Source organism: Lithobates pipiens, unplaced genomic scaffold (assembly GCF_037356315.1).
Source record: "Lithobates pipiens isolate NorthernLeopardFrog02 unplaced genomic scaffold, aLitPip1_a1.2 Scaffold_18, whole genome shotgun sequence".
NCBI lineage: Eukaryota > Metazoa > Chordata > Amphibia > Anura > Ranidae > Lithobates > Lithobates pipiens.
The window spans coordinates 501,982,575-502,008,514 of NW_027507758.1; the positions used below are offsets into that span (position 1 = coordinate 501,982,575).

Here is a 25,940-nt window from a genome sequence, read left to right on the forward strand (position 1 = left end):
CTTTGTAAATGAAGTGCCACAATGCAGAAGAGATTAAAGGATGTTTTCCAAAATACTCCTGAGAGAATCCATTAATCCTCCACAAATCATGATAGACAAAGGCAAATCAGCCTGTATTTGGGATTAAATTCTGGATGTCACCAGATTACAAGGACATCCGCTGGGAACATTAATTCTTCCTAATAAAACCCTCATTATACATAACGGGGTGTGCTGGGAATAAGGGTGTTTATGGAAATTGGTAATTAGGTATACATAATGTATTACATTAGTACTCCATTTCCTCCTTGAACCAAGGGGCGCTATTTGTCCCATTCCTTATACAGTTTAATAACTCCTAATAAATGAATAATCTTCCTATTCATTTCTGATTAAAAAAAAACTTTTCTTGAAGAATATTAAGCTAAATATTCCCATGACCACTAAGGGCTATGTTAGATTGGTAATTTTTCACACTGCAGTTTTAAAAAAGAAAATATTGTGTGCCTTATCATCTAATCATAGACTCAAAAGAAATGATTCACCTCCGCTACACAAGTATCAGGAAGACTGATCCACTTCCAAAAGCACTGTGTGTAGTGTTGGCAAAGTCTGCAGCACTTAAAGTGGTAAACCTTAGACATGAAATATGAACAAAGCATATCCCTCTATATTTTGAATATTAAGAGCACTTGGTGTCACTTCAGACAACTTTTCCTGACACCAAGAGAAAAATGTTGATGGGGAGGAAGCTCCAGCTGATTGGCAGCCTCAGCTCAGCTCCTGTGTGCTGTGTAGAGGGGGTGTGTCTCTTTGCTCCAATCAGCTCTCAGAGCTCTCCTCACTGAGCTCTGCAGAGTGTAACTTCAGCTCTCCGCCCCCTTTTTTCTGAACTCTCACACAAGCTTTATAATTCAGCACTTTGAACAGATGTAGAGGAGAGAGGGCTGCAGATAGACAGGTATAATCTATGTAGGAGAGTTTTTATTTACCAGTTGAAGGATTTGTATTTCTGACTCTCTGGCCCTTAGATGTACAGCATTAAAGTAATACAGACTGTTCACCTCTCTGCCTTCAGCCTGGGAGTGGACAATAAAGGTGTAATGATGGTTTGATAAACACATCAATCCTTTTCTTTCCTCCTGTCAGCATGTTCCTTGTAACTACATTTGCATGCAGCACTCCAGATTGGCTCCTGGTGCTGTCCCTCCTTCGATACTAAGTTATGTTGTGCAAAGGGTTACAAGAGGCTAAGATCATGTTAAATTCATGTATTTTTACTAGCTACATTAATCAATGCAATTAGAACTAACCTCTGTCAGGCTTGTATTACTCTCTGTGACCCTGTTGGGGATATTTCCCCGACTTCCTGTCTTGCAGACACAACAGGAAGTGAAAGTAGATAGTAAATTCTACTTCTGACAGACATGTACACATTGGGAGATTTCTCCTTACCTACTGTTTCTGTGACAATTGTCAGTGATGGAATTGTCTTTTATTTGATATCAGCAGGAGAGGATTTAAGGTACTATAGTGATATTGAAAGCTAAATATAAAATAAAATAAAAAATAACATATACCTACCTGCTCTATACAATGATATTGCACAGATATATATATATATATATATATATATATATATATATATATATATATATATATATATATATATATAAAATCAGAGGAAGCTAATAACACTGCTGTTGTCTATAGCAAGCAGAACCACGAGTTGCTGGCATATGATTTATGGCAGAACTTTTGCTATTTAACATAAAAAGAAACCAAATTTAGAGTGAGATGACTTGCCTTCAGTGCTGGTCTCCAGCTCTATTTCACCACCATATATTCCTTGACCCCCAACCGTGTGAGCACGAACTCGAAAAATGTAGGTGGTTCCAGGTTTTAAACCATCTACAGTCATGAACGTAGATCGTGTTTTCAGGATTGTGTAATTTTGATCTTTGTGATTCTGGGGAAAGAAAATACAAACAACCTCTTGAATTTAAATGATGAACCTTTTCACGTTACATGGGTAAAATTTTCAATGAGAACAGCACACACAATATCTCACAAAAGTGAGCACACCCCTCCCATTTTTGTAAATATTTTATAATGTATTTTCATGTGACAACACTGAATAAATAACACTTTGCTACAATGCAAAGTAGTGAGTGTACAGCTTGTATAACAGTCTAAATTTGCTGTCCCCTCAAAATAACTCAACACACAGCCATTAATGTCCGCTGGCAACAAAAGTGAGTACACCCCTAAGTGAAAATGTTCAAATTGGGCCAAATTAGCCATTTTATCTCCCCGGTGTCATTTGACTCGTTGGTGTTACAAGATGTCAGATGTGAATGGGGAGCAGGTGTGTTAAATTTGGTGTTATCGCTCTCACTCTCTCATACTGGCCACTGGAAGTTCAACATGGCACCCCATGCCAAAGAACCTCTCTGAGGATTTGAAAAAAAAATGTTGCTATAAATAAAGATGGCCTAGGCTATAAGAAGATTTCCAAGACCCTGAAACTGAGCTGCAGCACGATGGCCAGGACCATACAGTGGTTTAACAGGACAGGTTTCACTCAGAACAGGCCACACCATGGTTGACTAAAGAAGTTGAGTGCACGTGCTCAGCATCATATCCAGAGGTTGTCTTTGGGAAATAGACGTATGAGTGCTGCCAGCATTGCTGCAGAGGTCGAAGGGGTGGGGGGGTCAGCCTGTCAGTGCTCAGACCTTACGCTGCACACTGCATCAGATTGGTCTGCATGTCTGTCATCCCAAAAGGAAGCCTCTTCTAAAGATGATGCGCAAGAAAGACTGCAAACAGTTTGCTGAAGACAAGCAACTAAGGACATGGATTACTGGAACCATGTACTGTTGTCTGATGAGACCATGAGTGCTGCCAGCACTGGGGAGCTACAGTTCATTGAGGGAACCATGAATGCCAACATTTACTGTGACATACTGAAGCAGAGCATGATCCCCCTCCCTTTGGAGACGAGGCCGCAGGGCAGTATTCCAACATGATAACGACCCCAAACACACCACCAAGACGACCACTGTCTTGCTAAAGAAGCTGAGGGTAAAGGTGATGGACTGGTCAAGCATGTCTTCAGACATAAAACCTATTGGGCTTCTGAAGGGCATCCTCAAATGGAAAGGGGTGAGCGCAAGGTCTTTAACATCCACCAGCTCTGTGATGTTGTCATGGAGGAGTGGAAGAGGACTCTAGTGACAACCTGTGAAGCTCTGGTGAAATATTGACACTTTGGGCCCAATTTGGACATTTTCACTTAGGAGTGTACTCACTTTTGTTGCCAGCGGTTTAGAAATTAATGGCTGTGTGGTGAGTTATTTTGAGGGGACAGAAAATGTACAAGCTGTACACTCTCTACTTTACATTGTAGAAAAGTATCATTTCTTCAGTGTTGTCACATGAAAAGATATACCTGTAATAAAATATTTATAAAAATGTGAGGGGGGTACTCACTTTTGGAAGATGCTGTATATATCTCCATTCCCTATATATTGTTTCCCCATTGTTCTGGTCGTCATCCTACGTAACTTAGAAGCTAAAGCGGAAATAAGTCTACAGAAAATTTAGGTACAGTATATTGCTTGGTAAACTTTTATGTTCACCTGTAAGTTCTCTGTATACATCTATGAAAAGCAGTGGGTCACAGAGGCAGTTGTCCGGGGTAATGATTCCTAAAATTGTTTGTGTATCAGTTAATTAGAATGTGTAAGTGAATAATATAAACCCACTATAGAGATTGCAGGTTAACATTATAGCCAGTAGCAGCTAATTTATTAGTGACCATTGTTTATAACATTCATGTATGGGTTACTAATCTTAAATTAGTAATTAAATATAATTTACACAATTGACAACTCTAAAAGAGATACCATTGCAGAAGGATATTGGTCACCATTCTGCAGACCACCCCTTCTGATATCACCCCCTTCTTTTGGCTTTTTTTCTGAAGCTATGTATACCCCTAATGCCTAGTACACATGGGCCAAATGACATTGGCTGGCTCAATAAAAATCGTTGACATTCCGCCTGTGTGTATGTCAGCTGGTCCAACAGAAGCCAGCAGTTTTGTCCACTTCTGTCAGACGGGCATGCTGGAAAACCAACAGCCAACTGGCTCCTGGTCAGCACTCTCAGCCAATGCCTGAGAGCACTACCTGAGAGCACTAAACTATTAGTGTGTACTAGGCTTAAGGCCCCATTCACACCTGAGCTTTTTGTAGCTTGAAGCTCCACAACGCTCAACAATGAAAAACCCAGAGCTGAGTGTAGTGTTAATTGAACCTTCTAGCTCTAGAAAGTACATGAGCTTCTTTTGATATACAAATTTCAAGCTTCAAGCATTTTTGGCCCCAATAAACTTCGATGGGAGCACCCAAAAAACACATAAATGTGTGAAAAAGTGAAAGAAAACCACTAGTAACAAGCCTTCCATTGGCTAGAAATAATAAAAAAAAGCTTAAGCCTTAAATGCATGCAAAAATTAGCAAAGCCTGTCTGCACAAGTCCTCAGAAGGCACTACCAAACACTAACCAAACATTACCTAAAACCTAGTACATTGTTTCCCATTACATTCAATGAAAGACCACCAAGTAGCTAATGCAGAAAGAAAAACAAACTTTAAATGCTGTTTGGTTGAGAGATGTGCCCTTTACTATATAAAGGTTAGCATTCTGAATATATACATCTCATAATATGCCAAATAAAAATGATGTGTGGATTTTTTCAGTACTGACCTTTTCATAATATATTACTTCATATTCCACCACTGCATCATTAGTTTTTTCTGGCCCTTGGAAAGCCAATGTGATGCTATCTTTACTTTTTCTTTCTTTTAGGATGACATTGACTGTGTGAAGAAGTTGAAAAATTATGTTGGTAAAGGCTATTGCCTCTTACAATGCAGTAGATCACATTTAAAATAAGCAAATATATATAAGTTAATGCTCCTTACCAACCCTGCTCTAAATAAACTTATTGACCTGGATGGGGTACAGTACAGAGTTGCTTTAAGAGATAGCACCATGATTTGAAGCATTACACCTAATTAACCACATAGCCTCCAACTGTCCCTGATTTGGAGGAACTGTCCATGATTTGGAGCAATGTCCCTCTCCCCCCTCATTTGTCCCTCATTTTGGTCTGATCCATATAGTTGTATATAAAATTCACTTTTTATCTTTCAAAAAGTGTTTCCCAGTACTAAACCTTTCATCCAAATTCTAAATTGCTGCATTTGTACATTTTAGAAGCCAATGTAAAGGAATAATAGTAGTAAAAAAAAGTCCTCGTGAATGTAATTAACCTTTTTTTTGGTCAATTCTCCTTTAAGGGGATGTGGCAGGGGGCATGTCCTATGCCAACATACATTTGTAAGTAGGTGTCCCTCATTCCCATCTCAAAATGTTGGGGGGTATGAAACCCTACATAACAAAATTATCTCTATCTTTCCTATATTGGTCTTATAATTCCTATCCATACTGACCAGCACTTTTTTAATATAATGACATAACATTTTAAAAGATTTAAAAGCCAACCTATCGACAATTTTGAATAGGTAAAATTAAAAGTCCAATCTTAAATATGGTGCCACAAAGTTTTACTAATTACCTTTAATATTTATTTTTGCTTCATTACAAGAGGTTTAGCTTTCCTGGCTTGTGGACTAATCTCAGTGCAGCTGCTACATCTCTACCCAATGAGAGAACCTCAGAGAGCATTAATGGAGATCTTATTGAACCAAAATTGAAGCAATGTGACACAGATACAGAGGGTTTCTGGGCAAGTTTTACATATCCAATATGCTCAATTTAAAGAGTTGATAAACCAATATACTCCATACAGTGCTAGTTTTGGTTATATGTAGAGCTGAATCTCTGGTTGCATTCTTATATTTCTGTGACTGGAGTGCAAAATCTAGTGCATCTGTTTTTCAGTTGAAGCTTAATTAAACAAGCTGAAATTAGAAGCTGATTGACTACCATTCACAACTGCTCCAGAATTTGCACGCTCCAGTTTTAGTAAATAATCCCCATAGGTCCTAGCTTTTAAACTGTTCACATTAGAATCTCAGTCCTTGTGCTGCAAAACAGCACTGTGGGGGAGATTTACTAAAACTGTTGTACTCAGAATCTGGTGCAGCTGTGCATGGTAGCCAATCGGCTTTTAACTTCAGCTTGTTCAATTCAGCTTTGACAATAAAACCTGGAAGCTGATTGGTTTCTATACAGAGCTGCACCAGATTTAGTAAATAATCCTCTGTGTCTGTAATAAATTCAAAATTCAACAAGGAGAGTAGGACCCCTCTTTTATAGCCCAGAAGATTTAGTACAAAGATCTTTGCAATGTAGAGATTAGTTTTGGGCAGACTCTTCCATCACTCTGAGAGTGCTTTGATCAAGGAGATCTGGGTTTGTACTAAACTTTTTAGACCATTTCCCCATCTTTTTTGGTAATAATGTTTGCGTAAAATTACATTTTGCAATTACTTTTGTCCTGTTTACATATTTTGAAATGCATCCCATACTATACATTTGCCAGACTAATTTTGACAAAGTCTGTATTTTGTATAATCAAGCAAAAAAGGTCTTCAACCAGTTCTGTAATTTCTTGAGCATCCCACAGCAAATTGTGGCGTTACTTTCACCACCCTCAAACCACTTGGGTTTTAGTTTGGATATAGACAAATTAATGTATTTTTCAGGACAAAGTATTTACCAAAGGCAAATCCACTTTGCACTGCAAGTGCACTTGAAAATGCACTGAAAGTGCACTTGGAAGTGCAGTCGCTCTGAATCTAAGGGGTAGATCTGAAATGAGTGGAAGCTCTTCTGATTTTATCATCCAATCATGTGCAAGCTAAAATGCTGTTTTTTATTTTGCTGGCATGTCACCCTCAGATCTTTAGCGACTTTACTTCCAAGTGCCCTTGCAGTGCAAAGTGGATTTTCCTTTAGTAAATAACCCCCAGTTTTTTTGAAAGCCTGTGGCGTGTAAAACACACTCAAAAACTTCACCTGGTGCATAAAAAATGTGCACACACATAAAGAGTGACACAAAAAAGTGCAGACAGGTACACAAGCCCTCTAAAATCCGAGGGCCTTGCCCTGAATTCCCCGGGGCGTTATGCTCCAGACAGGGACAAGGACACTTAAAACTTGGTCTTTCTGGCCGAAACCAGGCAGACCCTGTTCTTTGGAAGGGCTGCCGAAACAGACCCACCCAAATACTAGGTGAGGTTCCCCCGAAGGGAGACCCCAACCCTAAGAGAGAGGGCAAACTAAGCCAGAAGGCCATGTCCACCCCCTCCCCAGACTTTCAGGACAGGCCCTGGGACCTGTGACCCTACTCATCACAGCAAACATGCAAAGTGACAAAACAAAGACGTGACACACACAAAATAAATAAATAAATAAAGTAGGGAAGGGATTGTGGAGAGGAGAGTGAAAAGAGTGGCCATTGTGTGAAACAATGACCAGGATAACCCCCAGAAAGTCCTTTAAAAATACTACCAATTTTGTATGTCCACCAAGATATGTCATCAGTGTAGAAGCAACATAATCGGAGGTCTTACCTACTTGGCTTGTAGTGATATTGACAGAGATAAATTGTTTAGGTCCAGAGCTCATCTCAGAAACGCCATTCAAAGCCTCAATATCAAATGTGTAGTTGGTGTACGGAAGGAGATCAGTGATGAGGACACGGGCATGAGGCAGTCCAAACTGTCTAGGAATATAATGGATACCACTTCCACATGGGCTACATTTTTGTCCTTCTAATAGGCACCTTCTGCAGTGTACGTTATATGTGATGTCCATTCGGCCCCCTGAGTCTTCAGGGGGGCTCCACTCCATAATGACGGATGTTTCATTGACAGTAGAAATTGGATTATCTGGGGCAGATGGTGGACCTTAACAAAAGGATACAGGAGAGACATAAAAGAAGGAGTGACATTTAATTAGGAAGAGCAAATCAGAAGCAAGCATACCTGTTCATGGCATTGTCAGTTACACCGTAGTAGATAACCTTTTGTAGACAGGCACTATTTATCATAACAAGGCTTTTAGAGGGACACTATTAATCATCTCTTGATAGAAACACAGATTTTATGACAGCCACTGCTGGGAAGCTCAACCTCTGTCCCATTCATCCCAGTTTTCAGAGCATCTCATGTAATTCATCTTCCTGTCACAAAAGTGATCTAAGGGTTCCGTTATCAGACGCTTTAGAGCAAGTGAGTCTATCAGGTTTCTGACAAAAGACACTCCCTTGAGCAATCACACTGGATGCAAGCCAGGGACTGGCATAAGGAGTGTAATCAGAGTACTTGCCAAAAGGTTTCTTCTCAGAAACACAAAAAGAAAAAAAAGTTCACACTAGAATATGCTTGTCAACAAAAAACATATCAGAAAGGTGGGGAGAGGTCAGGAGGAAAATTCTCAAATTATTCATGTACAAAAATAAAGCTACCTCTTAATGAGTAAATGCTTTTATGGAAACCTGCAAGCCTGACGTACAAAATACGAATACCCTTTATATATTTTAATATATATATATATATATATATATATATATATAATACTATCTGAGTGCTAGACTGGGGATAGTCAGCAAGAGTGATCATTTATTGTCAGTGGTGTGGGAAGTTACACAGAGATAAGGTTAGAGGAGTTATAGTCTGCGATAGGCTAGTTCTTAAGGAAAAACAGTCATAGAACCCATTTCCCTTGCCTGCCCTACTGACAAAATACTGATCAAGCAAGCAATGTAGTGGGCTCTTACAAGCTGCAAAACAATAAACAAAGCTTGTGGATAGAAGCAGTACTGGCTTATATATTCTAGACCAATTTACAGCATACAGAATATGTCTGCAAATTTCCACTAAAGCATGTTCTTTTTAAATAGCTAACTGCAAATTTTCCAGACAAAGTAACATTAAAATGTTACAAAATCTAGTAAGTTTTTGCTTATTTTATCCGAATTTCTAAAAAAAATAAGTAACGCTAAAGTAGTATTTGGCAGTATTTTTTTTAGCTTAAAGGATAAGTTTGCTTAAAAAAACAAATAGTAAATACACATTTTTTTGCAGGTAAAAAAATTAGCATTTATTATATCTTTTCTTAGGAGCAGATCTTCAGAAGATCTTGGGTGCAATGTTGAGCTCCTGAAGACTGTCAGTACAGTCTTCTTTCTGTACCTCCCATAAGGGCAGACAGTTACTGAAGTATCCCATTGATGCCACAACTGCTGGTCATGAAAAAAGGAGCCTATTATATTTTTATAACTATGATGATTAGTATTGTTCAGGGCATAGTTGTAAATTCTTGATGGTGTATGGATATGTGCTAAATGGTTATGGTGGATTCACCCGCTTCTCTGATTGGTAGATGATAGTTAGCCTTATGAGCCAATGTCTGATTGGTATTATTTACCTGGTCCTTCATCAGTTAGAGTGGCTAGAGGTCATAACCTTAACACATAGATAGTGTATAAAACATGTAGTGTGCAGCAGACATTCTTCTCTGAAGAAGAGGGGGCACCCTTGGAACGCATCAACATTTGCAGGCCCTTGTGGCCTCTTCCCAGTCAATCAAGAGGGATGCACAGTGGTTCTGGTTGTTCTTTTTTTAAATATTTGTGATGAGCCTTTCTTATGTCTGTTTGTGAGTATAATCACCTGTAGTGGTACCCCCATAGGGGCTGCTAAGTGATGTGGCCCATCTGTCACCCTGCCCAGCTAGGCGTTCACCTCTCAGATACTCCAAGACAGAAAACAGTCCATGTGCTTGTTTTTATGTTTTATTGAGGGAATTAAACTTGGATAGGGTATAGGAACTATTGGATGGCCAGGGAATTCAGAACAAATAATTAATAATAAACAAATAAATAAATAAATAATTATATACACTCTGGTATATACAGGTCTCACTTCCTCCAGCACAACTCTTACTGCAGAGTATTACTCCTCAGCTGCTCCAGCACAACTCTTAATTGAGCTTCCAGGCACAGCTAGCATCGCATGGTTAGGCCTTAGCAACTGCCTTTTGCAGGCAGAGACCGTGGGCCCCTTTAGTGTAGCAACAAAAAGTTCTTGGTGCTAGCTACCCTAACTTTGGTTACTAAGCCCAGTAACCCATCTTCAGGCCCTGCCAGCCCTCTTGGCTGCAGCTGCCCCTCTCCACTGCCCATGATACCACAGTCCATACTGCTGGCTCTGCACCCATCCCAGGCTGCATGGTTCCAGTCTTCTCATGCATGCTTTTCTATTCCTCCTGACTGTGCATATCACTCTCCAGCCCTATCCTACCTGTGACCAGTTGTTCCTCACCCTGGAGACTTGCCTGACAATGCACTCTCCTGCTGCCCTCTCTTGCTCCTCCTGTGACTCCTGTCCAGTACCTTCATGCTTTCTTTAAGGGCTCTGTCTGCACCCAAGCTGCAGGCCCAAGGTCACCCCCCCCAGACTGAGGAGCTCCCTCAAAGGCTGCGACAGCCTAGCATTCCATCTCCAAGCTCTGAACAACTTCAACTTCTCCCCAGATGGGCAGACCCTGGGTACTTAAGGAGGCTGTCCACTGCCAATCCAAGTTGGGGATTGGTCAGGGTTCCTTAGAGTACCCCAGGCAGCTCCACCTCTCCTCTCCTCCTCTCCTTCCAGAACCATCCAGAAGGAAGAGGGAGGTCCTAGTGATGCTGCCTGTGAGTCACCAGCTGCTACTCTGAGCCACTCCCAGGCCACAATAAAAAATAAACAAACAGGCCTGATTGCCAGCCAGGCCTGCCTAAATTTACCTAACCTACCAAACTTCTCTCTCTAGCACCTACCTACCTAGGGGGTGCTACACACCTAATGTGTTTCTTTAAAATAAATAGTAGCATAGTTAATGCAGTAGACTGATGCACCCTCTTTCTGTCTTTATGCATGTAATGCCTATGGATCTACCTAGAGGGTGCTACATTCACCCCCCACCAAAATCCAGCCAGTCCTTTGGCTGGGAAAATTAAAAAATTGCTCCTTGGCCCAGGAGCAAGGGCATCCCATAAGATAAAGTAATCTTTACAAATAAATACTTACTAAAATATTTATATCAAAATATCTGTCAGGTATTTACATCATGTAAATATTAACACATTTCTATCTACAGGTCCCTTTAGCTAAAAGTCACATAGTATAATACAATTTCTGAGCCAGAGCATCTCTCCCTCAAGAGAGATACTGTGCTCGCAGGAACGTTGTCTCTGGCCGGAGGGGGATGGACAGCTGTCCCATCCCAGTAGATCCTAAAGTAAGCAAACAACAGCATCCTAAACTAAATCCTATCTACACACTTTGTACAATATTCTGCCAGTAGGGGATTATATATATGACAGAAATTAATTAATTAATACCACAAACTGCATTACTGCAGCATACATTTTTCTCTCTTGTTTTGTCAGGAGGGGGTTATATCCTGGTGACAGAAGCAAGTGGGGAAGAAAAAAAACATAAAGCATTGGTAGTGGACAGTTCTCTTCGGAGTTCCTGATGGGAGGGCCCCCTCCCTGGACTGACAGGCTATTTAAAAAAGGTCTCTCACGTGTAGAAATGTAGGTCAGGCAGTCTCTTCCTACCTCCCCTTTCCTCCCTGATTGAGACTGAATGGCTCTAAGTAGGCTGTCTTGCCTTCACGATAAGCACCGAGTCTTGATTAATTGCTCTTCCCTCTCCGGAGGATATAAGGGTAGCCCAGACCCCACTCCAAAGCAAACTTTCTGTGCACCTGCCCTTGGAATCTGGAAAACCTGGGCAGTTCTTTTGGCTTTTCTTTTCCAGGGAGGACACAAGCATCCTGGGACCTCACAAACCACTGCCTGTATGCAGGTGCTCTGATCTGGCTGGTGGAAGGTCTGTTCAAAAAGAGCTGTCTGCTGTTGACAAGGGCTCCTGCAGTGTCTTCAATTCCCAAAACTGGCTCTGACACATCTCCACCCTCGGACTGGACTGCCAGGACCTGGAAACCTCCTGTTTCCCATTCCTCCTCCAAGCTGCTGCTATGGCATGACCACTCTACCAGCCTCTCCAGAGACCCAAACTCTGCTTGCAATATAGGGAACCCCCAATCTATGGCCCTGCCCTTGCACTCCCCCTCTGGCTTACCTGAAGGCGCATCCCCTTCCAGCACTGGCTCCTTTCAGAAAGGATTAGCAATGGGCACTGGGGCAGCTGGTATTTTAGGCCATGGAAGACTCCTCTTCTCTCATTTCACAGATTTTTGCAAGGGAGTCACCAGGCTCCGACTCCGCTCCGCCTTTCAGGGGTAACTCCAGGCCCTCTCCAGCCTTCCCAGATGTCCACGGCTGCACACAACACAGTCTTGAGTGCAGGTCCATGTTGTAGTACTGTGGCTTCTGCTGGCTGGATGCAAGCTGGGTAAGCGGTTCGCCGCAATGGCCACACCGGATTCATACTGATCACTGTGGTCGGTATCCGGCATTCTGGGCAAAGCAGGCACAGTCGCTCTGCCCCCTCCACCATCCCTAGGGCGAATCCTACGCGATGCTCCAATCAGACACCAGTGTCCATCGGTGTCCGCACCCACAGATCAGGCAACCAGGTCAGCACAGGGTATACACGTCCAACCACAGCCATCTTGCTCCTCTGTCTCGTGGTGTCTGCTAGCAGAGAATGCTGGGTCTCCACTAGGGTGTGACACCACCCCCTCACTTCCACACAAGCTGGCATCTGTGAAACTGATAGGTATACCCCTCCCCTGATGTGCTGCTGTAACCCCTTGTTAAATGAACTGAAGTTTTCAGGCATGCAGATACTAGCAGAACTTGTCCAGGCATGTCGCTTGACTCTGCCAGAACAACTGGGAATTAATGACCGTTGACTTTTCCAGTGGTTGCCGGTAGCAACAATAAAGTTTGTAACCAATAGCTCTACTGAAGGGAACATTTGTAGCACAGTCCCACCCGCAGACACCCGCAGGCTGACCCACGATCACCCCGGGCAACATGCACACTTTACTGTTTAAAGCAGGAGTTTGAAGCATAAGTTCATAATGTCCAGTATCAGCAGAATGCTGGACATATTTGTAATCCAAGGGTAGGTGTCCAGTAATAGCAGAACGCTGGACGCATTTGTAATCCATGGGTGCAGTTATCCGTTGTGGTTTCCATGGGTGACAGTGCATGATAAACAGTTCCTGTGTTGCAGGACTGGCACAAGTGTCCACCCCAGCACCAGTTGGGGCAACTGGTAAGCAGGTAGCAATAATTGACAGCGGCTCCTGCTGGTTGCTATGGGCAATGGCACTCGTTATTGTAGTACTGAATAGCAGGCAGAGTGCACAAGTCTTTCCCCTGGGTTCAATTTCTCAATGGTGATGGAACAAAGCACAGTTCCCCTGCTCGCTCAACTTCCGTTGTTAGGGGCAATGGCTGGCAGGCTACCCCTAAACAGGCGGTCCTGGAATGAGGCCCCGAATGTAGTGGTACCCCCATAGGGCCTGCTAAGTGATGTGGCCCACCTGTCACCCTGCCCAGCCCGGCGTCCACTTCACAGATAATCCAAGACAGAAAACAGTCCATGTGCTTGTTTTTATGTTTTATTGAGGGGATTAAACTTGGATAGGGTATAGGAAGTATGGGCTAGCCAGGGAATTTAGAACAAATAATTGTGGTGACTTATATACACTGGCATATACAGGTCTCTCTTCCTTGAGCACCACTTTTACTGCAGACTACTACTCCTCAGCTCCTCCAGCACAACTCTTACTTGAGCTTCCAGGCACAGCTAGCACCACATGGTTAGGCCTGACACTGGCTCAGCCAGGCCTTAGAAACTGCCTTTTGCAGGCAGGGACAGAATACCCCTTTAGTGCAGCAACAAAAAGTTCTTGGTGCTAGTTGCCCTAACTTTGATTACTAAGTCCAGTAACCCATCTCCAGGCCTTGCCAGCCCTCCTGGCTGCAGCTGACCCTCTACACTGCCCATGATACCACAGTTCATACTGCTGGCTCTGCACTAAACCCAGACTGCATGCTCTCAGTCCTCTCAGGCGTTCCTCCCCAGCCCTCCTGACTGTGCATGTCACTTACAAGCCCTCTACTGGCTGCGACCAGTTTTTCCTCTCCCTGGAGACTTGCCCGGCAATGCTCTCTCCTGCTGTCCTCTCTTCCTCCTCCTGTGACTCCTGTCCAGAACCTTCACGCTTTCTTGAAGGGCTCTCTCCACACCCAAGCCCCAAGCCCAAGGTCACCCTCCCAAAACTGGGGAGCTGCCTCAAAGGCCCTGACAGCCTAGCATTCCATCTCCAAGGTCTGAACAACTCCAACTCCTCCCCCAGATGGGCTGACCCTAAGTACTTAAGGAGGCCTACCCCCCTGCCAATCCAAGTTGGGAATTGGTCAGGACTCCTTAGAGTACCCCAGGCAGCTCCACCTCTTCTCTCCTACTCTCCTTCCAGAACCCTCCAGAAGGAAGAGGGAGGTCCCAGTGATGCTGCCTGTGAGTCACCAGCTGCTACTCTGAGCCACTCCCAGCCCACAATAAAAAAATAAACAAACAGGCCTGATTGACAGCCAGGCCTGCCTAAATTTACCTAACCTACCAAACCTCTCTCTAGCACCTACCTACCTAGAGGGTGCTACACACCTAATGTGTTTCTTTAAAATAAATAGTAGCATAGTTAATGCAGTAGACTGATGCACCCTCTTTCTGTCTTTCTGCATGTAGTGCCTATGGATCACCCCTATTTGAGAAGGGCAGCAAGGCTCAGTAAATACTTGATACCTAAAGTTTTGTTGGTAGTCTCAAGATACCTAGAACAGAGAGTGTTCAAACACAATACTGGTACCATACTTGAGTGCAGAAGATTGTGTGTTTGTTCTTTGGCAGTGGTCACGGCACTAGCTTAAACTGGAACATAGTAAAATATAGAGGCTGCATACTCTCTAAGAGAGAGATTAACCTCCCTGGCGGTACGATTATTTCGGATTTTAGGTGCTAAAAGCGGTACCATTATTTTGCATGAAAATTTGGCGTTTTATATTGTAGTCCTGTAATTCTTAGGAATAACTCTCTTAAATCTGTCCAAACCAGAGTCTAGCAGACATCCCGGGTATAATAAAGTTTGAAAAATGAAATCATAAATTATAATATAATAAATAACTATAAATAATTGTACCAAATAATAATATAACAATAATAAAAATTATTCAATAATGTAATCAAATCAAAAACACAGCAATTTGCTCAGTTGCAGAATTGTCACTGTCATTACTTTTCAATATTTGATGATGGATCTCCCCACAAATCGCTATCCCTCAATTCTGCGAGTGATTCTAATTTATTATCATTGTTTTCTAGCTGGTCTAAAATCATTTTTGATGTAAAGGGACAGTTTTGGTTGCTATGGACAATCTCCAGTTTCCAGGCATAAAGAACAGTTTTTATAATATAAAACTGCATGCAGGACACTGGGCAGACCACTAGGGACAAAGGAGATTTGAAATAATTACATACAGCAATGTAATCTGTAATATTACATTATACTTTATGTATACTGTGTGTTTCACTTTTTGAATTTGGTGCCGATCTCCATCCCCATACGTCGCAACGCTCGTAGGGAACGGAGACCGGCTCCGTGATAGATCAAGCGAGACATGGCTCGCTCGTACAGCGGGGAGACAATGCTGGATCCGAGGGAGAAGGTAAGTAAGCGTCCTCCTGGATCCAGGGATGCAGTCCCGAGTCTGGCTCGGGGTTACCGCTTTTGGTACAAAAATTCCACCCTGAGCCAGACTCGGGAAGACCGTCAGGGGGGTTAAGTTAGCTGAAGAAAGTATTTAAAGTTGTTCTCTGCATGAAGGTAAAAAAACTTCAGTGTGCAGCCCCCCTAATACTTTCCTAAGCCTGATCTCTATCCAGTGATGTGCATGAGAGCAGCAGCTTTCCCGGGTCTCTCCCTTCTCAGTGGCTGAGAGGCAACAGCAGGAGCCATTGGCTTCCACTTCTCTCAATCATAGCCAGTGAGGAGGGAGCGGGTGGTGAGGTTGTGCCGCACTGTGTCTTATAGACAGAAAGAGCAGGGCTGCCATAGCAAGCGGCTTGCTATGGGGGCATTTGGCAGGGAGGATGGGCACAGAGTGCTGGCTGGGGACCTGAGAAGGGGAGGATCGGGGCTGCTGTGTAAAAAAACATTGTGCAGAGCAGAGCTGAGGAATAAGTGGACAGGCTTCAATACTATGAGTAAGTGCTGGAACGTAGCCTGTCAAAATGACATTGGGGTCTAACAATGGGGATTTTGAGGCTTTGGATGATCCTTTTTTTTTTTACAAAGCTTTTGTAAGACTAGTTTGTTGTTGTTGGGTAAAGTAGTAAAAAAATAAATAAAAAAAATAAAAGAAAACACGGGCCTTAACTCTGGATCACCCCCCTCAGGGAGGTTGCCAGACAAGTTAGACCTGCAGGGGGTGAAAGAAATAGCATTCACTGTCATGCATCTAAAAGTTCCAACATCCAAAATGCATAAAATTACATATTTGACAGTTAAGTAACTTGTTCAGAATAATGCTCAGTGTAAGGAAAAGAGGCATCAGACTGTTTTCATGCATTGGAAAATGCTGCTATGATATCTTGTTTAATAAATATCTTCTGTTCGTTTTTGTTTTGTTTTTTTAAACAAGCATGTTATACTTACCTGCTCTGTGCAGTGGTTTTGAACAGAGCAGCCCTGATCCTCCTCTTCTTGGGTCCAATGCCAGAACTCCAGGCCAATCCCACCTGTTTAGTGACCCCACAGAAAGAAGCTTGCTATGGGGGCACCAGAGCAGGCTCCTTTCTGAGCCTCCTCAATGGCTGTGATTGACAGTAGCAGGAGTCAATGGATACCACTGCTCTTTCAACCAATGAGTGGGGAGAAACCCAGGAGAGATGAGGCTCTTGCGCACAACATTGGATTGAGATCTGGCGCAGTCTGAGTGAAAAGGCCTGTATTCTTTACAGTGTTACCTTTCTCTATGTGGGTAAGCGGTAATCTTTCTGCAGAGAATCAGAGCTAGAGCTCCACCGTGAGCAGAAAGCACAATCTTTTTCTGATTGCAGAGCTATAGGTTTGACTCAGCAGGGAGGTACTGGACCTCTGCAGAGAGATCACTGTTTCACCACAGACAACAAATGTACCCCTCTGCAGTATGCTGGCAGAGGAAAGGCTTTTCTACTCAGGCTGTAGCTGCTTTAAAAAGAAAACAAACTGTAGGACATTGATCAACTTTTGTTTTGATGCACCTGGAATGTACTTGGCAGATGTTAACCCGAAAGTTAATCTGGGCTATAAATGTTATTTTCATTTCTTAACACTCCACATCTATGCATCTGGGCTTCCCTACCAGCAGAACACAGGGAAAGAAGATCAATTTCTCACTATCATGCCGCACCACAATGCATAGTGTTGCAGTACCATGCCGTTTGGCATATACATAAATGCACGCAGTTTGCTGATCCGTGGGGGTGCCATTAAGAATCAATTGCACCCCTGTGCATCTGCTAAAGATTAGCATGTTCAGTTGGCATGTTGGGAACACTATATTCTGGGCACGCAGTAATGTGAGCCTAGCCTAAAATTATGCAAAAGTGGAGATTATATAAAATAGGAAACATGTTACTTGTATCAGAAACTCATTCAGTCTTTAAAATTGCACAAAATGATTTGAAATACCATAAATGTGTGGCATGCCATTTAAGGACATTTGAACTACAAAGCAAATGACATTTTTCTATACTGTGCAATGAAGAATGTAGATCATTTGATATATTTTTTTTATTAAAAGCCTTTGCCGTGCACATGACAAATAAGATTTGGTCAGCAATGTGTTGACATATAGCTATTATAAAACGATTCAGGTAAATAGTGAACACGCTGGAAATATTTCAGCGGAATTGAACTCTGGTAGAAGATGGAAAGGATATACTTTAGCGCAATCAACCCCAGGCTGCAAATTATATAAATATGATCCTGCAGCTATAGCAAGCTTGACAAACAGACCACCACAGGTCAAATCTAAAAGTCTTATTCCATTCCCTTAAAGCAACCCTGTCAGAGGTAAAAAAAAATGATCCAAATAAGAGTGCTCTGCAAGAGAAGAGATATTATAGTATCCTCAATTTCAGTGCTGAAGCCCCTGTCGGCGCCTTCTACATTTGACACTTCCAGGAGTGTCAGATGTCTGTATCCCCAGTGCGCTTTGGAATCTTCATCTAACCCCCATGTCCCTACAGCAATACAGGGGTTGGAGGATGGACGTTGCTGTGTGCCAAGGGAAAACAGGTAAAAAGTTGGAGCTCTGCTTTAAATAAAACCATAGCAGTAGCTCTAATATGAGCTGTAAAACACAATGGGGGTTATTTACTAAAGGAAAATCCACTTTGCACTGAAAGTGCACTTGGAAGTAAAGTCACTGTAGATCTGAGGGGGACATGCAAGGGGAAAAAAACTTCATTTTAGCTTGCACATGATTGGCTGATAAAATCAGCAGAGCTTCCACTCATTTCAGATCTACACCTTACATTTAGAGCGACTGCACTTCCAAGTGCACTTGCAGTGCAAAAGTGGATTTGCCTTTTTGTAAATAACCCCCAATGTTAACTCCTCGCTGTATCCCAAACCCCTGACCTAACCCTTTAAAATTAAACCTGAACCCCCGTCCAGAATCCTAATGCTAAAGGGGTGTATTTATAAATGTTTTCACACAAGATTCATCCAAATTTCACTCAGGATTTAGACTTTTTCCAACTGATTCCAATTAGAAATTTTTTTTGAACCTGACTCTATGCATCTTGTGTAAAAGTAATTATAAATTGACCCCTTAAAGTGGTTGTAAAGGCGCAAGGTTTTTTGCCTTCATGCATTCTATGTATGAAGGAAAAAAGTCTTCAGGGCCCCCAGCCCTCCTCTAATACTTACCTGAGCCCCCTCTCAATTCGGCAATGTGCACGAGAGCAGTAGCTCTCCTGGGTCTCTTTCTCCATATTGGCTGAGACAATCACAGCCAGTGAGCCAATGAGGAGAGAGTGGGGGTGGGGCCAAGCCACACTCCATGTGTGAATGGACACACAGAGCAGTAACTCAGGAGTGAGCCTGCTCGGGTGCCCGCATAGCAAGCTGCTTGCTATGGGGGCACTCAGCAGGAGACAGGGCCAGGAGCATCAGCGGGAGACTCGAGAAGAGAAGGATCAGGGCTCCTCTGTTCAAAACCACTGCTCTAGCCCATAGCTCCCTGACCACTGGTAGCTCTTAAAATGTGTCTAAAGCCGACATTTTTTTAAATCTTTTTAGCTTTGGATAGAATGGTGAAGGGTTACAACCCCAACTGGTTTTTATTGCTGTCTGTGTATCCACTGGAAAAGGATAAAAAAAAATTGGGATTTAGCACATGGCACATGGTTTTCCCTCTATCTGCACCTGAATAATTGATATATGGCAGTGATACACATTTGCCTGTGTGTCCAGCAGAGGTGTCTCCAAATGTCCTTGTTTGTGCCCTTATAGGCTTAGGCGGAACCCAGCGGGCTTAACCTGGGTGCATAGACCCTTATTTTTAATATGTTTGACTGATTCAGTACAACTGTATACCCTCCACATGATCAACCACTTTACCCCCTGGGGAAAATTTGCATTGAAATACGTTGGATTACTATACATGAGCTTTACGTGAATGGGATATGACTTTTGTTCCATGTGGACAAATGAGTGGCTTAAAGCAGTCATAAACCACTGTCTTTTTTTTCTTTATATTTAAACCTGCGAGGCAATGTCATAATGTGCATACTAGCACATTATGTGAAACTTACCTTAGAACGAAGCCTTCCAGCGGGGAGCTGTCGCCTCTGAAGGTGCTTCCATCATCACCTGGTCTTCCATCCAGCTGTGTAAATGGCTGGAGCTGCGACAACTGCACTCCCGCATATGCGCACAGGAGCTGCTGTTTAAAGCGCAGGACTCTGAAGGAACGGCACGAGTATGTCATTCCTTCAGAGCGCAGGCACTCATGACGTCACAGGCTGCATCTAAAGTAAATATCTCCTAAACGGTGCACGTTTAGGAGATATTTACAGTACCTATAGGTAGACCTTATTATAGGCTTACCTATAGGTAAAAATCATGCATTGGAGTCTACGCCCACGTTAATAATATTGAGTGTTGTACATGAGGGATGCAGTACAATATGTCAACCAATGTATTGATTATTTCCCCCAAAAAAAAAAAAAAAAAAATATATATATATATATATATATATATATATATATATATATATATATATATATATATATATGATGTATATATAAAACCTTTTTTAAAGTGGTTAAGTGGTTGTAAATCCTAACATATACCCAGTGAGGTGACTGGCCTCAAGCGATACACAAAGATTAAACAAATCCTCCTACATCCTTTGTACCTGTTTATCTACCACCATATTTCCCTTATATCTATGCAAAGTGCAGAATTTACACAGGATCTCCCAGCGCTGAAAAGCATGGGGCAGAGAGCAGAAGTTATATCAGTGAGGAGAGCCCTAAGAGCTGATTGGAGGGAAGAGACACACCCCCTCCACACAGCACACAGGAACAGAGCTGAGGCTGTCAGTCTGAGAAGATCCCTCCCCTGTCACCATTTTTCACTTGGTGTCAGCAGGGATACTTTTCAGAAAAGATTCAGACTAATACCAGAGGAACGAAGCAGCAGACCTAGTGCTCCTAGTTGAGACAAGCACACTTTAGAAGGATATGCTATGTTCATATTTCATGTCCGAGGAGCACAACCACTTTAATTATGGTTTTTAAAAGCTATAAAGTTCACTTTGTAATGGTTTTATAAAAAGCAGATCTGACTGCTGTATTCTTTATTGACTATTGATAATAACTAAGAACCGTATATGTATAATGTATAATAGTGCAACAAGGTATATTTTTGAGCTGAATTTTTAATACATTCTGCCTTCAAACTCTATAGCACTTACTGTATGTTTTGGGATATTGCACAATTCTAATTTACATAATGTTCTGAGCATTACGTATACCAGCATCGTATATGAGCCGCGAGCAGTAAAATAAGTTAGACCACCCCGATTTCAGTCCTATGAGACTATGAAAATGGAGTAAGCTGCAGCCATTTTAGAAAAATAAAACCTCATAATGGACCCTGTGGGAGTAAACTCCCTTTTTTTATGGCACAAGGGAGCCATTTCAGCGTGATATATCTATATGTGGAGTTGTGCTTAAGTAAGACAACACAGCTGCTGAACATTAAAGCCAGAGAACGTACATGCATTTATATCACGTTTAACTTGCTCTTTATGAAGCATTGGCGAGTTATTATCTTCTTGCATTACTAAACAAAGGACTGAGCAGATGGAGGAGGCTAGGCTCTGCCTGATGGATCGGTACCATTACATTTCACATACACAACATGATTAGCACTTTAATACACAATTCTTGATTGCACCTTCAATAGATGACATTCAGAATTGCACAAGTGCACATTCCATTAAGGCATGTACGTCCCATTAAGATGTGGAACGTTTAGAGTTCCAATGTAATATAAGGCTGGTTAACGGTGTGTTGCTTCTTCAACTTGTAAGCAGTTTCCAAATTAACAAGGAGTTTTCTAGAGGGTAGATTGCACCAAGTTTTTATACTGTATGTCCAGAGAATGTATATGTTATTGGATTGGTTTTTATAATGCTATTTATTAGTGAAACAATAGGAACCAGGTCACTTTGTGTTACTAAAGGATCGTAATGTTACCTGAGCTGCAAACTATTGGTACCATTGGTGGCCTCCTCTATCTGGCTCCTGTCATCTATGTATCCTCATAGTAATGATAAAGCCTTCCTATGTTCACCAAAAGTAAAGCAGTGAAATTTACTAGCATATTAAGAAATATTAAATAGTTGTTATTGCACAAAGTGCAGTATAATGGAATAATCATATCTGTTTTTGAGAGACAATCCTCCTTCATCTAGCAAGTCCATCCAGTGAAAGTACATTTGTTCTGTGCAAACAGAGGACAAAAGCCAAATGGTATTAGGCTATTCCCTGTGTTGGTCGAATGTTTTCCCATTATTTAAATGGAAAATGCAGCAACTGGCCACTAGAGGGCATTAGGTATCATTCCTATCATACTTACCGCCATTTTGAAGCCAAATTAGGTAATTTCCATTTGGGATCAACAGGAAAAATTCAACTAGCACAGGAAATAGCTTAATAACATTTGTTTTTTACTCGTATATGTTGGTTTGCACCTGGAACCCACCCGGAGCTGGACGCAACCAGTTGGGCCAGAATAAGAAGCACTGAATTTATCTTATTCCATATATAGATTGTGAACGTTTGTAAAGCTGGATGATTGTTTAAAGACTTTGTACTATTCCTTTCCATTCCTGGTGGGGACATGTCTCCGATCTCTATGAAAATTTACCTGTCTAGGTTTGTGTGAAGACAGGAAAGGGCACTGCCTTTTAATTGGTAGGCTAGTAAGGGACAAATGTATGTTCATCCATTTGCATTTGTAGGTAAAAATATGTGTGGAAGTGATGGATTTGGATTGGAGTACTGGATAGCGCGGTGAGGAGTTTTTCAATTTTTTATTTCTGTCTGTCCTCGTTGGGAAGATACACCCCTTGGTTTGTCCCTGTGACCATTGTCACCAAGACAGAGACTGAGGCTAGATCCATATATTTTGAGCTGTCATTAGGGCAAGAGGTACGGGCAATTCAAAATCCTCCAATGTGGATCTCTGTTGCTATGACTGTTATTTTTCCAATCACCTTGGAGAGATTTTTGGAGTTACCCCTTAAATGTATGTTTATTTTTTATTCTTTTCATGGACTGGTCACGTGATATATAGATGAACGGAATTATACAGTATATTACTTACGTTAACGATTCATGTTATTTAAAGGGACACACTATTCAGACATTATTGTCCCATGTCATTTAAAGGGACAGTAACCACTTATTCACCTGGATTCTTCACTTGATATATTTATGTTTTGTGACATCATTTTTTCCAGAATTCGACCCTTCCTGACTAATGACACCACAAAGCAACTCATTCACTCCTTAATTATTTTCCGCCTTGACTACTGAAATTCTCTCCTTAATAGCCTACCTTTAATCAGGCTATCCCCCTTCAGTCTATTATGAATTCTGCTGCTAGACTAATACACCTCACTAATAGATCAGTGATTGCCGCCTCTCTCTGCCAATCCCTTCGCTGGATTCCCCTACCCCACCGTGTAACATTCAAAATGCTAACCATAACATACAAAGCCATCCACCACATCGCCACCATCTACATCACCAACCTCATCTGCAGATATCGCCCAAATCGCCCCCTCCGTTCCTCCCAGGAACTCCTTCTCTCTAGCTCCCTTGTTACCTCCTCCCATGCTCACATTCAGGACTTCTCCAGAGCCTCTCCCATCCTCTGGAACTCCCTGCCCCAGCCTGGGATCAGCCCCTACCCTGTCCACCTTTAGGAGATCCCTGAAAACTCATTTATTGAGGGAAGCTAATCCCACACCCACCTAACTACCATCCCGAGCCACCCCCATCAAATCATTCTCTGCAGCTATTACCTTTTGTATCACCACCCCCTCCCTTTAGAATGTGAGCCCTCCCGTACATTTTGTATTGAACTGTACTGTAATTGTGTTGTCCCCGCCAATACATTGTAAAGCGCTGCGTAAACTGTTGGCGCTATATAAATCATGTATAATAATAATAATTTATTGTTGTGTTTTAGCACAGCACTGTTTTTACTATTTTACTGGTAAGGTTTGGTTTATTGACCTTTTAGAGCTTGCTGCCCCTCCCTCCAAAAAGTGCCAAATATGGCAGCGAAGGGGGGAGGATGCAAACAAGCGGAACTTCCCCTTTTGGGTGACGTTCTGCTTTTAAGTAAGGGAGGATTATAACCCAAAAGATTTTTTTTTTTTTTGCCATTTGTATCCTGTTACGTAGATTTCCCTTCACTTCCTGTCACATAGCCAAATTAAATCCTTCCGAAGTGAGGGATCCCTAATTGTAGCCAGGGTTTCCAGAACTAGGCTCCCCATAGAAAGATTTCTCCTCTTTTCCTGTTCTGGTAACAACCAAAAATTTGTAATTTTCTTTCACTCTTGGTAATAACAGTATAAAGGATAAATAGGGTGAATATCCCTAACAGAGTAACAGACAGTAATAAAGTGTTATAATCCTTTTAATCCTTCTAATCAAAAAGCCTTGCCTTTAGTTAGACTTTAAGCACCACTACAGTGTTTCTTAAGGTGGTTGTAAACCTCAGGCATGCAATAGGAACAAAACATATCCCTCTATAGTGTTTACTTGTCTCAATTAAGATTCACTTCTGATGAGTTTTCCTGACACCAAGAGAAAAATGGTGACGGGGAGGGACCTCCAGTTGAGAGCTCTCACTGAGTTCTGCAGTGTGTTACTTTAGCTTTCCGCCCCCTTTTTTCTGAGCTCTCAGGCAAGTTTTAAAATTCAGCAATTTGAGCCGATGTAGAGAAGAAAGGGCTGCAGATAGACAGGTAGAACTTCTGTATGAGTATTTTTTTCATCGCTGTGTATCACCTGAGGCCCGTCACTTCACTGGGTATATGTAAGGGTTAACAACCACTTTAAATAGCTTAACCACTTAAGGACCGCACGTACCTGTACATTGCTTTTTAAGTGCCCAGCCATGGCGGCATGCTCCCGACCCGGTCCTGTGCTCCGTGACCTTGGCCGCGGAACCAGCGGACCCGATCGCCGCTGGTGTCCTGTGATCGGGTCACAGAGCTGAAGAACGAGGAGAGGACTGTGTAAACAAACCTCTCCCCGTGCTTCCCTGTGTGGCTGTCACCGATAGTCTCTTCCCATTTATAGGGAAGGACGATCAGTGATGTCACATGCCAGGCCACGCCCCTCTACAATAAAAAACCACATAACGTCATAAATAACACCTGCACTGCCCCCTAGTGGTTGACTCCTTCACTGCTAGTGTCATTTTTACAGGAATCAGTGCATTTAAATGGCACTGATTGCTGTATAAATGACAATGGTCCCAAAAATGTGTAAAAAATGTCCGATGTGTCTGCCATAATGTCGCAGTCACAATAAAAATCGCTGATCACTGCCATTACTAGTAAAAAAATTATATTAATAAAAATGCCATAAAACTATCCCCTATTTTGTAAACGTTATAACTTTTGCGCAAACCAATTAATAATCGCTAATTGCGATTTTTTTGCCAAAAATATGTAGAAGAATACGAATTGGCCTAAATTGAGGAGAAAAAATGTTTTTTTATATATTTTTTGGGGATATTTATTATAGCAAAAATTAAAAAATATTGCATTTTTTTCTAAATTGTCGCTCTATTTTTATTTATAGCGCCAAAAATAAAAACCACAGAGGTGATCAAATACCACCAAAATAAAGCTCTATTTATGGAAAAAAAAGGACGTCAATTTTGTTCGGGAGCCACGTCGCAGGACCGTGCAATTGTCAGTTAAAGCGACGCAGTGCCGAATCACAAAAAGGGGCTTGGTCCTTTGGCTGCAAATTGGTCCTGGGCTTAAGTGGTTAAGCAATTCATTGAGTGAGTTTTCTTGTTCTCTGTGGTTAAAAATTGCAAAGAAAGTAATAAAAACAATAATAATAATACCAATAATAATAACATTTAGGAAAGAAGAAGAAGCAAACTTACGGGTACATGCCATAGACTTGGGGTCGGACTTGGCTCTGTAGTAACCTCTCTCACATGTGCATTCAGCTGAACTGTCCTGCAGGGAGAAGCTGTGGGGTGGACACTTTGTACAGTACGAATCGGTCAGCAAAGCCTTGTATAACCCAGGACGACATGCTGAAACACAAAGAAGGCACATCAGGTGA

General features: G+C 42.0%; 1 protein-coding gene across 2 annotated transcripts in view; it reads right to left on the reverse strand.

Moving 5' to 3' along the window:
• Nucleotides 1-25,940, reverse strand: part of LOC143988804 (ephrin type-A receptor 3-like) — a 321,049-nt gene that overhangs the window by 138,236 nt on the left and 156,873 nt on the right. For both annotated transcript variants that reach the window (XM_077488668.1, XM_077488667.1), the window contains 4 exons: nucleotides 25,756-25,911; nucleotides 7,593-7,928; nucleotides 4,756-4,868; nucleotides 1,786-1,948 (listed from right to left, as the gene is read on the reverse strand). In XM_077488668.1, the coding sequence (XP_077344794.1) occupies nucleotides 1,786-1,948; nucleotides 4,756-4,868; nucleotides 7,593-7,928; nucleotides 25,756-25,911 (768 nt within the window). The remainder of the gene's footprint in view (nucleotides 1-1,785; nucleotides 1,949-4,755; nucleotides 4,869-7,592; nucleotides 7,929-25,755; nucleotides 25,912-25,940) is intronic.